The following is a 14,960-nucleotide window of genomic DNA, read 5'->3' on the forward strand; positions in this document are numbered from 1 at the left end:
TTGCTTTCAGTAGGGAAGGGAGGGAGGGGGAAAAATTGTAAAACTTATAACTTTGCCAAAAAAAGATTGGTAAAAACTACCATTGTAAGTGGAAAAAACAAATAAAATGTTAATAAATTTTAAAAATTGCTTATTTTTCTTTTATTCTGAGGAGGGTTAGGAAGAAAATTAATGCTCATTAATTGAAAAAATAATAACTTTTTTTAAAAATAAGGAAAAGTAGCAAGCCACAGTGTTGGCCTCTAAGACAAAAGATATGAATTCAAGTCTTCTGACAGAGACAATCTTTATAAATTTGGGCAAATAACTTAACCCATATCTCAAGAAACTCAGAAAATTCTAAGACAGTCAGTTGCAAAGAAGGGACTGATCAGTGTGGATAGAGGAAGCACTTCAGTGGGAATTTTCTACATTGATGAAATCATAGGCCCAGTCAAAATTGATAAATAAAATTTTAGTTTTCTTTTAAATTTTGAAAAGTATTTCAACATTGGCTCATCTTTGACAACAAAAGGTGGCTTTAAAGGCTTAAGTATTATTGCTGCATTGAATTGCTGTCTTAAAGCCTAGCCAATGCCTCTTGTAGTCATTATTTCTAGTAAATGGGTTGTCAGCTCTAAGGGAATGCTAGCAGGATCACTGAAAAGAGATAAATAAGTATGGCAAAACTTTAATAATTTACATAAGGGTTGCAACAGCATTGGACCAAAGTATTAAATTTGACTTAAACAGCTTTTCAAAAGCAGTGAGATTTTCAGTGCTGAAAGATGCTTTGGAATACCATATACTCCTGTCAATCCTAAGGATCTCTTCTCTGTAGGCAAAAAAACCCCAAAAACCAAAAAGACAAGAGATGACAAAGCATGAAGGAAATAAAAATCACTGATACTTTAAAAATTGTTAACACATTCCCTTCTTAAGGCAGGGTGTATCATCTAATTTCAAGTTAGCAGAAAGTAGAGAACAGTATTCTGAGAACAACTTGGGTTTTGGGGAAAAGATGTCCTAATATGGAGAAAAATTGGCAGATAACACCTTTGTGACCTTGTCCAAATTGTTTCATTTGAGAGAAAAATAGCAGAGGCCATACTCTACTTTTCTCTCAAGCAGCTGCCTAGGTTAAAATAATGAGCTATAAGCTATTAAAAATTTCCCTGTGTTAAATGGTATGATGCAGAAGAAAGAACAGTGGATAAAAAGTCAAAAGGCATCAGTTTTTGTCCCCACTTTGCACCTTGGTACCTAATGCAAGTTTCCATTAAAAAGGTGTAAAAAAGTTGCAAAAAAAAAAAGCAGTTTGTGCTAGTGACTCTAAATCTTATCAACAGTCTCTTGACAGCAAAAGTTTGACCATGTCTGAGTTTTAAAAAGTTTTCCCTTTAACCTGCCCAAAAGTCAGAGATAAAATACTACTAAAACTCAGATGTCCTATTTCTGAATCTAATGAAAACCAAAAGGAAACCTTCCTAAATTTATGATTTCTTAAATATAACACATAAAATGTCAAATTAAAAAGATAATTACCTCGCCTTCGGCTCCCACCCCAGACAGCATCTTTGTAACGTTGAAGGCAACTCGCTTCTTCTGTGTGCTATATACTCGCAACACCCTAAACAAGAGACGGGTATTAGCTTTTCTTATTCTTGCAAATGAACCATGCCTTACTTCATTAAAAAGAATTTAAAAGTACCAAGATGAAAGAGTTGAGTCTAGTTCTCCCTGACAAAAAGCTTGCGAATATACCAGACTGAATTTTGATCAGGAAAGTCAAAAAGTCACAGCGGGTCATTTTTCCAGTCCAGGACACCTTATGAATGGAGGTTTGGGAACTCTGAGTAGTTAGGCCAGGAGGATATGGCTGTGGTAGCAGGCCCATGAAAGTAGCCAGAGAAGGAAGAGAAAGATAACCCTGAGAAAGTACGGAGTGCAGAACACCACCCTCTAGTGCTGGGTCACCAATCCAGGTAAGAAAGGAGGGATTTTGAGTGTTGAGGATAACTGTGGGTTCTGGCCCCAGGAACAAAGCACAGTATCTCAGAATCAAAGGGGAGCTAGCAGCTTAGGCATTCTGAACCTGAAGGATCACCTCTCTCCCCTGCCATTGGTGAGCCAATAGTGGATGAGTCGATCACTCCAAATAAAAAACAAATTAAAAAGACTCAAACCTGAGTCAAGAACTTGAGGAATTCAAACAAGGAAGGCAGGGAACAGAATTCACTTGGATCATACCATTTTGGGAATATTGAAAGTTTGCAGATTACTAGTCTAAGGGTTAAGAGCAGTAAAAAGACATGAGGACAAAACAGTTAAGCTAAGCCTAACCTTCCCCACCAAGGAGTGTGAAGAACCTAGCTAACATAAAGCCTAAAGTCAAGAAGCAGTCTGGAAAAAAGAACAAAACAAAAAGAAACCAACCATAGAGACATTATGGTGATAAAGCAACTCAAGACAAACATAAAAGGCCCAAATAACTTAAAAACATCTACAAGCAAAGCCTTAAAGAAAAATGCAGCAGAAACAATAGTCCAACAAGAATTACCACAAAAGTTAAAGCAGGAATTAAAGGAGCTAAAAAGTGATCTTTAAAAACCAATTTAAAAAATTGGAAAAAAAAAATTGAAAGAAGTAGGGAAAAGAATGGGGAAAAAAAGCAAGAGCTAGGGGAAAAGAGAGAAAATTAACAGTTTGGAAAAGGAGGCTAAAATGATAAAAGGCAAATACTGAAAAAGTAGCAGAAAAAAGATGAAATGATCTCATAGGAAAAACAACTGACCTATTACTGTTTATATATGTTAAAATTTTTTGTTGTCTATTATTATTAGTATTATTAGTATTATTATTATTAAGGCAATGGGGTCAAGTGACCTGCCCAAAGTCACACAGCTAGGCAATTAAGTGTATGAGGCAGAATTTGAACTCAGGTTCTCCTGACTCCAGGGCTGGTCTCTACCCACTGTTATATATGTTAAATTTTGTCAAAAGTTGTAATTAAAAAAAAAGTTTCAATGTATGAGAATGTGTGAGCTAGGTACTCTCTTTGGAAATGCCTTCTCTTTTTCTCTCTACTATTAAGACTCAGTATTGTGGTTTTCTTCCACAGTAATCTTTATATCTAGGAATTTTCATAAGAGAAGGAATTCTGTGAAGCAAATGCATGTGAGATATTAATCTTTCTTTCATAGAAACTACAACTATTTTCATGGGTGCAGTATGTTGTTTTACTTGTTTTGTATGTTTAATAAATATGAGTACAATCATTGAAAATAAAAATTTGAGGGCAGCTAGGTAATACAGTGAACAAAGCCTCGGCCCTGGAGTCAGGACATAAGTTCAAATTCGGTCTCATACACTTAATAATTGCCTAGCTGTGTGACTTTGGGCAGGTCACTTGACCTGATTGCCTTGCAAAAAAAAAAAAGGAAAATAAAAATTTGGAGTAGGGTCTAAAGTTATTTTCTATTTTTCACACCCCTGCACCCCAGGTCCCACAAATGTCAAAGGATGACCATAGACAGTGCCTCTAATTCTTCTTTCACTTTCTTCTGAATCTTCTACAACTAGTGACATTCATTCAGTCTGAAACTGTTCTCTTCAAAGTTGCCGATGATCTTTTTAATCAATCTTCATCTTCCTTTGACTCTCTGAAGCATATGACACTACTAAGCTTTTCAATAAATTTCAGTATTTTCCTATTAGCTCCAGGAGCAAATATAAAATCATCTGTTTCACTTTTAAAGTCTTTCATAACCTGGCTCCCCTATATTCTTATTCCTTACTCTCTTCCATATTCTCTATGAACAAGTGTCTCTGGACTCCCTGATGCTCCTCATACAAGATACTCCCATCCAGCTCCAGGCATTTTTATTGTCTGTCCCCAGTAACTAGAACATTCTTCTTTCTTATACCTCCTAGTTTCCTTCACATTTCAAATTAAAGTTCAACCTTCAGGGGCAGCTAGGTGGCAAGGTGATTAGAGCACCAGCCCTGAAGTCAGAAAGACCTGAGTTTAAATCTGATCTCAGACACTCGGTTAATTACCTAGCTGTGTGAGCTTGGGCAAGTTGCTTAACTCCCACTGCCTTGCAAAAAAAACCCCTAAAAACTGAAACAAAAAAGAAAAATCCAAACTTCTAGAAAAAGCCCGTCCCAGTTCTCTTCCCTCTGAGTTTATTCCTAATTTATCCTCCATCAATCTTGTTAGTACAAAGTCACTGCACATGGTTAAAATTAGACTGTGAGTTCCTCAAGAACAGGAAATGTTTTTGCCTTTCTTTAGATCTTTAATGCTTAATACAGCGTCCAGGACAGGACAGGCATTTAATAAATACTTAACTCATTAACTTGACTATTCTCCTTGATCCTTTCTCCCCTCTAGATTTCTGTGACACCACAGACCTACTCCAAATTAACTATTCCTTTTCCTAGCTATTTGAGCACATTACACTCTAAATATATATATGTTCCCTAATCCTTGTCTCTTTTTTCTATATATTTTCTCACTTCATAATCTCATCAGTTCCCATGGGTTCACTTATCATGTTTAAGAAAAACATTTCTAGGGCGGCTAGGTGGCGTGGTGGATAGAGCACCGGCCCTGGATTCAGGAGAGCCTGAGTTCAAATCTGACCTCAGACACTTAATAATTACCTAGCTGTGTGGCCTTGGGCAAACCACTTAACCTCATTGCCTTAAAAACACCTAAAAAAAAAGATTTCCAATTCTGTCAAAGGGTCATCCATTTTCCCCCCTTTCCCTTTAATGATATTTGGCTCATGAATCTTGAATCTGTTCAATAGGATTGTATTCTCTAGGCTGGAGTCTATTAAACTCCAGATGATAGCAAAGGATAGCTATGCCCCTATAGGAACTTCCTTGCAATCTCTGGAATTCCTTGAATATTCAATTTAAATCATCTCCCTCCTTGAGGAAGGAACCCAGTAAGAAAGGGACATCCCAGGAGCAGCTAGGTGGTGCAGTGAATTAAGCACTGGCCCTGGAGTCAGGAATACCTGAGTTCAAATCCGGCCTCAGACACTTAATAATGACCTAGCTGTGTGGCCTTGGGCAAGCCACTTAACCCCATTGCCTTGCAAAAAAATAAAATTAAAAAAATTTTAAAAAAAGCAAGGGACATCTCTGTCCTTATGATGACAGATGATGTCCTTATAATGTAAGTATGAAGCAGTTATGAGAAGATGAAAACTTCATTCCTGTTCCCCAAATGAATCTGGGTTTCTATTCTTTGGGGGTGGGGAGGGATAATGAAGAAGTCAATGAATTGGACTCAGTAAATCTCTGCCCTCAAGCACAAGACAAACTCCTATCAATAAAATAATAAATCCCTGCCCTAGTCAAAAAGGATTAAGTCTTTGAGCTACTGCCCCTCATTTACATGTCCTTATTTCTGCTCTCAGAGCTATCCCAGTAACTACATATCTCTAATTACCTCACCTCTCTATGTATCCCTGATTACCTCATCTCTACCCCTTAAGAGCTCATCCTCTCCTCAGTTGAGTTGCAGTCTGCTTTTGGGAAGTCAGCCAAGTCTTAGGAAGTGTGATTTACCAAATGCCTTCACTTGACTTGGAAAAAAGAAAAAAAGATTTAAAAAAAAGATCTAAAAATACAATTCTAGTCTTTCTCGTAAGCTCTGTTTTGAATCATCAGTTGGTCATTAAACATTTAAAATTTGATGTCCTGCATACACTCAAACTAATGTTTAAAACAGAACTCTTCCAACAACCTTCTCTCTTCCAAATTTCCCTATTAGTTACTGTCAACGGCACCACCATTCCTCCAAATCACCCAGCTCACAATCTAAATGTCATCTTCATCTCATTTTTACTCATTCCATATATCCAAATAATTACCAAAACTAATCTATTCTAACTTAACAATAAATTATTATTATATATAAACATATATGTGTGTATATGTATATATGTAAACAAATACAAACACACACACACACACACGCACACACATATATCCTCTACTCACAAAAATCACATTGTACTAGTCCTCAATAATTCTTGCCTAGAATACTACTCTAGTCTTCTAAATAGTCACTCTTTCAAATCTTTTCCTCCTCTAATTAATCTTTCAAATAGTTCCCTGATTTATCTTCCCAGGAGGAGGAGGAGAAGAAATTGACTGTTATGTAACACTTGATTGTGCCAGTCATTTATTAAGCACTTTACAATTATAATCTCATTTGACCTTAACAACAAGTACTTTAAGTGCCAAAGAGAAAAAAAATATTTTTCATTTGTTGTTCCTTTACCTTTATGTGGTTGTTTTTGTTATATGATAAAAGTTTTATATAAAATTTTGATCCTCATTTTGCAAGTTTGTCATTAATAAGCATTACATTTCTACTCAATGTAGAGGTTAAGCATACTACTGATATACAAAAAAAATATAAAAAAACCTAAGGGAAGATTCCCAAACTCTAAAGACTAAACTTCTAGTTTAAAATAAACAAGAGGGTAAGAATAGGTCGAAGGCATAAATAAGTTCTGATCTTTATCACTGGAAGAAATATACAAAGCAATGAAATCATAAGTTGACTGAATACTAAAAAACAAAAAAGCAAAATGTTTAGAATTTCTCTTAAACAGTCTATTTTATAATGCCATAGTTTAAAATGCCCATTACCATAATATTCAAAAGTATTTAAAGTTAAGGGACACTTGCTTAAATCATTAGACAATTATTTATTTAGCACCTATTATGTATAATGTCTTCTAGAAGATGTTTTATAATAAATTTTTGTTCTTCCAGAAGAAAATGTTTTACACATTGGATTACATAAAAAATCTAACATAAAGGAGAAAGGAAAATGCTAGAAGCATTACAGCTACAAAAGATTAATACTGGTTAAAATATTAACACCTAAATATATGACATATAACCTTCACTAATAAATAACCAACATAAAAAAAAAACCACAATTTCAAGAAAGTACAGAAAGAGATGCTGCTAAAGTATTAACTTACCTGTCACAACTCAGAGTTGCAATATATTGACCCAAGGGATCCCAGGTAACTCCTTGTACATAACTCTTGTGTTCATTAAATATGGAAACTTTTTGTCCTAGAAAAGCACACAAAATAATATAAAATCCCTTAAATTTAAATAACATTTTCACTTTGCAGTGTTCATTTGGAAACTAACCATGGTTGTGTGGTTGTGATATTAGTTATATTACTGAACTGTCAATTCTGTCTTGCATTATTTAATTTCTTATGCTTACAGATTTTCTCTCCAAATAGAGTGCAAGGTTTTGGAGTGCAGGGTCATTCCTTTCTTCTTTTTGTAACACTTCTTCCCCCATATCTCTTCCCCCTTGCAGAGCATAGTTCTTTTCACATGCCAGATGCTAAACAAAGAAGTTTATCTTCATTGGTAGAGGAAACTTTTTAGAGAGCTACATATTCCAGTGAAATCATAAAAGGTCCAGAAGAATACTAAATAATTATTTTTCACTGTAAAGCAAGCCATAAACATAATATGATTAACAACTTATATCTTTGCTGATAATATTTAGAAGACAGAATTCTTTCTGCCTAAATCTTACTAGGGAATTAACAGAGAAATACTTCATTTATTCAAAAAATCGTGTCTAAGGCATTAACCCTTTCATATGTTAGTCTTTTAATCATTAAAAAAGGAAGAAAATTAACTTTTGAGGAAGAAAAGGAGTTTTTGTATAGAAAAAGAATTAAATTAACTTGGAAAAATGAAGGACATATAGAGAGTTTGGTAATAAAAAGGAACAGAAAAAGAACATCTGCTTATGGAGAATTGATAAACGAACTGGAGGAAGACCAAATAGAGAAAAAGGATCTGTTTAAAGACAGCTCAATCACTTAAACACAACTTTTTAAAAATTTTGTTTATTTAAGGCAATGGGGTTAAATGACTTGCCCAAGGTCACACAGGCAAATATTAAATGTCTGAGGCTGAATTTGAACTCAGTCCTCCTGACTCCAGGGCCAGTGCTCTATCCACTGTGCCACCTAGCTGTCCCCCCACAACTTTTTTTTTAAGAAACTAAAAGACTAAAGTCACAAACAGGTAAATCAAACAACTGTTGGGTGACTATGACCTTATAACTAATAGAGATGGGATGATTTCATGAATTTTTTTCTTTTAAAGAAAAAAGATGTATCACTGAGTACCAGGAGGAAGAAAGGACATAAATTTTTTTCCTAGTTTTTGTGGGGCAATAGGATTAAGCAATTTGCCTAAGGTCACTGAGGTTGGATTTGAACTCAGGTCCTCTATCCACCTAGCTTCCCCTCAAAGCAGACATGATTAAGAAGGTCAAAGAAATTGAGTAAAAAGACAAGTAGCAGATGAACAAGCTCCAACTGTAGCACTTGGGAGCTTTCTTTCACTTGAATCCAAGTTTCACTTTGGGGACTGGCTAAAGACTGGGAGCTTTTGAATTGGAAGAGCTGAACTCTTGCAATTTCAGTTACCTATCTATAGACTGAGAGGTGAAATTCTCAGAAGTTTCTGGTGGATTTTTGCTCCTGCTCCCTCTGGTTGGAAGGAAAAGGGAGAAAGGTATTAACAGTTGCTTTGCTGTAAATATGGGTTGAAACTGATAGGTCAAAGCTGCATCTTGTTAAGTGAAGAGCTGGGAGGGCTGGTCAGCAGTACTCAGAAAGCCCTAATGAAGAGCTTGGCATGGGGCAGCTAGGTGGTGTAGTGGATAAAGCACTGGCCCTGGAGTCAGGAGTACCTGGGTTCAAATCAGGTCTCAGACACTTAATAATTACCTAGCTGTGTGGCCTTGGGCAAGCCACTTAACGCCATTTGCCTTGCAAAAACCTAAAAAAAAAAAAAAAAAAAAAAAAAAGAGCTTGGCAGTTCACTAGCTTCAAGGACCTGTTTATTACACCAATGAGAGTAAATACTTCAGTAGCTTTAGTATTCTTTTAAGGGTAATTGCCAACTAAAAGATCATCTCACTACTTTTTTTCAGTTCCAGAGGATTTACCTAGTAGGGCAGTGAAGACCAGGAGTAAAGTTAGCAGACAAACAGCTTCTTCTGATGCAGATTATTCATAAAAGCAACCAAGGATACATCAAGGCCTGAAGAATTCTATGCTGTCCCCAAAACATATAATATCCTTACCCATATGTCTCCTGTAAAAGTTTCTATAAATGTGTGCCCATACTCACCCACATATAAATATGTGTCCACTCTCCCCCACAGATATTATGTCCTTTGGTGAGAGAAGGTGATCTATCCAGATTTATGAGTTAACTGTGACTTAGTTATTATTTCTACATTACTTTATAAAATAATCATGCAGCCAGTTGGCCCAGTGGATAGAGCACCGGCCCTGGAGTCAGGAGTATCTGAGTTCAAATCCAGCCTCAGACACTTAATAATTACCTACCTGTGTAGCCCTGGGCAAACCACTTAACTCCATTGCCTTGCAAAAAAGCCAAAAAAAAATTACCTAGCTACGTGATCTTGGGCAAGTCACTTAATCCCATTGCCTTAAATTAAAAAAAAAGTTTGAGAAAAATAGCAGCATACAGGCGATAAAGGGAAAGTCTGAAGTAATAAGGCTTCGGAACTCCTCTATGAATTATTAAAACTGTGATTGGTCCTGAATAGGATGAGCAGGGATACAATGTCATCTAGGTGTCAGTGATGGCTACAAGATGGGAGAAACAAAAAAAGGAGGTCTAAAGTGAAAAGAATTTTGTTAATTATAGAAGAGGAGTTCAGCGGGCACACCAGAAGGCAGATCTGGAATGGGATATGCTGTCAAGATGTATGAAAATAAAAAAGCAGACAGCTGGGGTTGGTGGGAGGGTTATGTTATGTTCAGGAATTAGTTAAGTATCACTAAAATGAAGAGATTAAGAAAGGGTGGGAACAACCTAACCTTGGGGGTATGTATCCAGACAGAATATCGGAATACGGGAAAAGAGGTAGATGATGAAAAGGTTCAAGGGTCTCCATTAAGCAACTATCTAGTGATACTCAAAGCATGGATATCTCATGAAACTTGGTTCCACAAATGTAGCATCTATCAGAAAAATCAACTTTCTGGAAAGGAGGTTGACTACTGCCACTCCTCAGAAAAATATGGAACTAATGTGGATCGTAGAGAGGGAGTGAGGGTAACCAATAGTAGCAAGGAAAAGAGTGAAGGTTAATTTTAAAAGGTATATTTGAACTCTGTTCTACATAACTGAAGAAAAAACTTAAGATTAAACAAATGAGCTTAGTGTGGAATGAGAGCATCTTACTTTGTTGAGCTTCTAGAGATCTTGACATTACTGCAAGGGGCTATGGGAATACTAGACACTACCACCCTGGACTATTACCATGAAAAACTTTGCTGCTGCTCAATTTCCTATAACTATATCTTGTTAAAATGTTACTTGTTATCAGAATGTTTCAACTGCATCTGATAACTTTAAACTTTTCCAACTCTATACCACTCCAATTTATCTTTCCTCTATCCAACCAAATTCAAAAGACAACAAATCACACATATTTTGTCAAATTCAGCAAAAGATTTGGTTATGGCATCCATTAGTATATCTCTAGTCTGTTCTTTTTTTCCCTTACAGCTATGAGAAATGAAGAATACATTACCCAAACAAGAACAGTAGAGAGTATTGAATCAATTCTTCAACACAACTAGGTCAAATTTATGTATGGCAATAGATTTTGTGTAAAGGAATTTCTGACTGATTTTTCTAGCAGTTTTTTGCTATGAGATTCTTCTATTCTCAATGCTATCAGGGAAAAAGACTCAGTCTTTGAATGCCTCCTATTTGACAACCAAGAATTCTCTTCAACACTAATCTCACCAAACATTCTGGTGCCAAAACAATGAGACCAACCTACTACCTATTGCCAAGCTCAATTTCCAGTTCCAAATAATGAAAATTTTTATCCCTATCATTGGAAAGTTTACCACCTGAGGAAATCTACTAAAGGCTCCCCCCCACCCTTGTTTAGTGCTTTTAATTTCTGTGTAGTGTGGACTTTACACTGTTATTTGGTATTTCACTTGTTTTCCAAAAACAAAAATATCAAAAGAAATTATGAGGGGCAGCTAAGTGGTGCAGTGGATAGAGCACCGGCCCTGGAGTCAGGAGTGCCTGAGTTCAAATCCTGTCTCAGACACTTAATAATTACCTAGCTGTGTGGCCTTGGCAAGTTACTTAACCCCATTGCCTTGCAAAAACATTAAAAAAAAAATTATGAGTTACCTTTACCAACATCCCATATAATAGCTGTATTATCCACAGAGGCAGAGGCCATTAAATTTCCATCAGTCATCCAACAAATATCATACACATCTTCTAAGTGTCCTCTGGAATGCAAATTAGAGGCATTTATTAGCTTAATATTAGCAAATATTAGCTATTATCTTAGCAGTATTTTTTAAAATGAAAATTGCTTTAAAAGATAGTTTTTAGCACATTAGAATGAGACTTCTTTAAACAAAATTCTACTGCATTAGAGATCACACATACACTACATTAAAAAGGATGAGCAGGGGTATACAGTGTCATCCAGGAAGAGCTACAATAAAAGAAATTTGTAACTTTAAAAAGCAAGCAAATTTAATTCAAATTTGTATCAGGGCATTTGAATTAAAAAAAAAGTTTCCTTTATGATCTAGGAAAATATTTCAAGCAAATTTAAATTTACCAAAATATGTATTAAATAGAAATAGAAATGTGAAAAATCTCTCTGGCATGTAAGTTACCTTAATGTTTTAATGACAGCCCAATTCTCCTTATTCAGTTGTGCCTCATCCTCATCCTGAAACGCAATTTGTTCTGGCTCCTTGTTATCATTAACTTTCCACAACAAAATGGCAGCATCTGTAGGGTATTTAATTTGATTATAGATCATATTTTATTGATGATTTTTATTTCCTGAAATAATCTTGATTCCATCAAAAAGATATGTGATTATATCACCGAAGAAGTGCTCCTAGAATATGAATTCTCTTTACAAAAAGGGCAGTGTTCTAGACTCAGTAAAAATCCCAGGAAGCTGTCAGCGATCACATGAGTTAAGGGACCTATCTCAGGCAATGTCAGAAGTAAGATTTGACTCAATTAAGTCTCTCTTATTCCCAACCACTTCAATTATTCAACATACATTATTACAAATTATTTTGCAATCTTTAGAAACTTTAGCTAAAGGTAAAAATACTTTCAATTTTTCTTCAAACTCTACTTCCCTTTTAACTACACACAGAAAATACAAATCAGTCTACTTGTTATCAAGAGGAATTCTATGTAGTGTCAGCTCAAACCATTTTTAACTTGGCAAGACAAGGAATTTAATTTTTATTGTGAAATTATGTATGTGTCACTTTCTCACTGTTTAGACTGGTTAGCTACGATTCTAAAAGGATGACAAGTAGAATCAATATTTATCTCCCATTCCAAGATCAGGAGAAAGAAGTCACTACAAAGTATATCTGAACTTGTTAATTTCAGTCTTTTGAAGACCCAGGAATACACAAGCACATGACTGGCCTGAAAGTTCAAAATGAGTTTATAACCTCACCATCAGCTCTCAAACACTCTTCTCTCACCTTCAAACATACAAGTCCTTGTCCTATCACTTCTACTTATACCATTTCTGCCTTAGATGCTACTACACTAATTCAGCTTCATTATATCCATATTACTTTCTTGCCTAAATTCCTGTAATAACCTCCTAAGTTATCTCCCTGTTTTCAGTCTCACACCCATCTTCTATCTAGGTTTCACAATATTTTTTAGGTCATTTTTAAAAATGTAATTAAAATTTTTTTTTTAGTCATGTCATTCATTGCCCTGCCCCAAAACTTGCAGTGACTCCCCACTGGTTATACAAACTCCATTTGGATATTTAATGTTCTCTACAATCTTGAGCCAATCAACATTTCCAGTCTTATTTCATAATACTTTCTTTTGTGATCTTTATACTCCAGTCATGCTTGCCTCGTGTGTTGTCTTCCCCATTAGGCTCCCTGAAAACTGGAATTTTCTTTTGTCTTTCCCAATTTACCTTTTTTCCCCCAGTGTTTAGCATAGTAAATGGCATACATGGGCACTTAATAAATGTTTACTGACGGGCTAACTGACCTCATCCTATACCTTCCTACTTCCAAGCACTCACAAGACCTATGCCTGGAAAAAACTTACCTTTGTTTAGAGAAATCTTTTTATGCTTTTAAGATCTAATTCAGAAAATATCTTTATGACCCTCACAAATGAAAATGATTACCCTTTTGTGCCTCACATTTTACTTTGTATAAAAAGATCAGACAAAACTTTAAAGCTTCAAGGAAAGGAATTTAGTACATAATGTCTTCCCCCCACTAGACTGTAATTTTCTTCAGGAAAAAGTACTGTCATTTTTCATTTTTTTCCTACCACAATCATCTATTACAAAATCATAAGCACCTATCATGTAGGTCACTACATTTGCTAAATGGGATTGTTGAATTTAAAAAGCTATCATTTGACAAGGCTTGAGGTAGAAAGCATCTAGAAATTTATAGTAAATGTGATAGCACTCACCATCTCCCCCAGATGCTAGGATTTCACCATTAGGAGAAAACCGAACAACATTTACTGCTTTGGTATGACGAGTAAGATTGGACAAAAATTCTACGATGGCTTTTCCATCTGGTCCTTTTTCTACTTTCCAGATCTGTTTACAAAAAAAAAAAAATCAACATTAATTTAAACAATGTCTAAAACAACTATTAAAAAAATTCCCTTTTAAAGTACAAAATGGAGGTCCCTCTGAAAAAAAAAAGAATAGCTTTTATAGTATGATGTGTGATAAGAAAAAAAGATGGTTTAGGGTCTATGCTCCATGGGCATCTGTGCAATGTCAAAAGAATGAGAATCTGTATCCACCATAAGTCAAACTCTTAAGATGAACTTAGGGAAAACCAAGGACAAGAATTGGATAAAAGAGCAGGTAGGTTGGGGCGGCTAGGTGGCACAGTGGATAGAGAGCCCGGGCCTTGGAGTCAGGAGTACCTGAGTTCAAATCTGACCTCAGACATTTAATAATTACCTAGCTGTGTGGCCTTGGACAAGTCACTTAATTCCATTGCCTTGCAAAGAAAAAAAAGAGCGGGTAGGGAAGCTATACAACTTGGAAGTAGATATCTCTGATCCATTAGATTATTTGTAGTTAAAAATGTCTTATCTCTGGATTCCCAAAACAATACTGTGAGATAGATTCAGGGGCTCACACTGACAGAATCAGGGAATCAAACTAGGGACTAATTTTAATGAGCTGAATAAAAAGTAATGATGGACAGCATGAAGCAGTAAATAAGATTTGGCTTCTGAGGGAGGAAGTCCTGTGTTTAAGTCCTATCTGTAATATATGATATTTGTGTGACCCTGGACACAGAAATCAAATGACCACACACACACACAAATGATTTAAAGTCAGGTCCTTCTGATTTCAAGACCAACACTTTAACAAACTTTTATTTACAACTTAGTCCCAAAATGAACTGAAATCTGAGAATTTAAAAATAACCTGTGTAAATTGGGGAAAAAAGCATTGTACCTTTTTCTTTCAACCTCTATTGGCTAGTCATTTTGAGCCATGTAAGTATATAGGTTGTGAAAGATATTCTCATCTAGGAAGACCCTCTCATTTTACAGAGCAATTGTCAGGGCCTCAGAACTGAGCTCTCCTGACTCCCTGGTCAAGGTTCTTTGTCTAGATCAAGAACTGCTTCCGAATCTGAGGCTCCTCCTTGCTTTGGTCCACATTAGCTTTAAGAGAAGTCCGGATCAGCCTGGATGGACTGGCTCATTCCCTCGGTGCAACAATCGGGGACGATTTGCGGCTGTCTGCAATGGAGAATGCCATCTGTATATAGAGAAACAACTGTGGAGTTTGAACAAAGACCTTTAATTTAGGGGAAAAAGCC

The 14,960-nt window shown here is 35.8% G+C and overlaps 1 protein-coding gene across 1 annotated transcript in view; it reads right to left on the reverse strand.

Moving 5' to 3' along the window:
* CHAF1B (chromatin assembly factor 1 subunit B) overlaps positions 1-14,960 on the reverse strand; it is a 31,144-nt gene that overhangs the window by 15,719 nt on the left and 465 nt on the right. Inside the window, exons 2-6 of the mRNA XM_074213939.1 lie at positions 13,576-13,708; positions 11,760-11,877; positions 11,257-11,360; positions 6,999-7,095; positions 1,525-1,609 (exon numbers count right to left, since the gene is read on the reverse strand). Of these exons, the coding sequence (XP_074070040.1) occupies positions 1,525-1,609; positions 6,999-7,095; positions 11,257-11,360; positions 11,760-11,877; positions 13,576-13,708 (537 nt within the window). The remainder of the gene's footprint in view (positions 1-1,524; positions 1,610-6,998; positions 7,096-11,256; positions 11,361-11,759; positions 11,878-13,575; positions 13,709-14,960) is intronic.

Source organism: Macrotis lagotis, chromosome 1, assembly GCF_037893015.1.
Source record: "Macrotis lagotis isolate mMagLag1 chromosome 1, bilby.v1.9.chrom.fasta, whole genome shotgun sequence".
Lineage (NCBI taxonomy): Eukaryota > Metazoa > Chordata > Mammalia > Peramelemorphia > Peramelidae > Macrotis > Macrotis lagotis.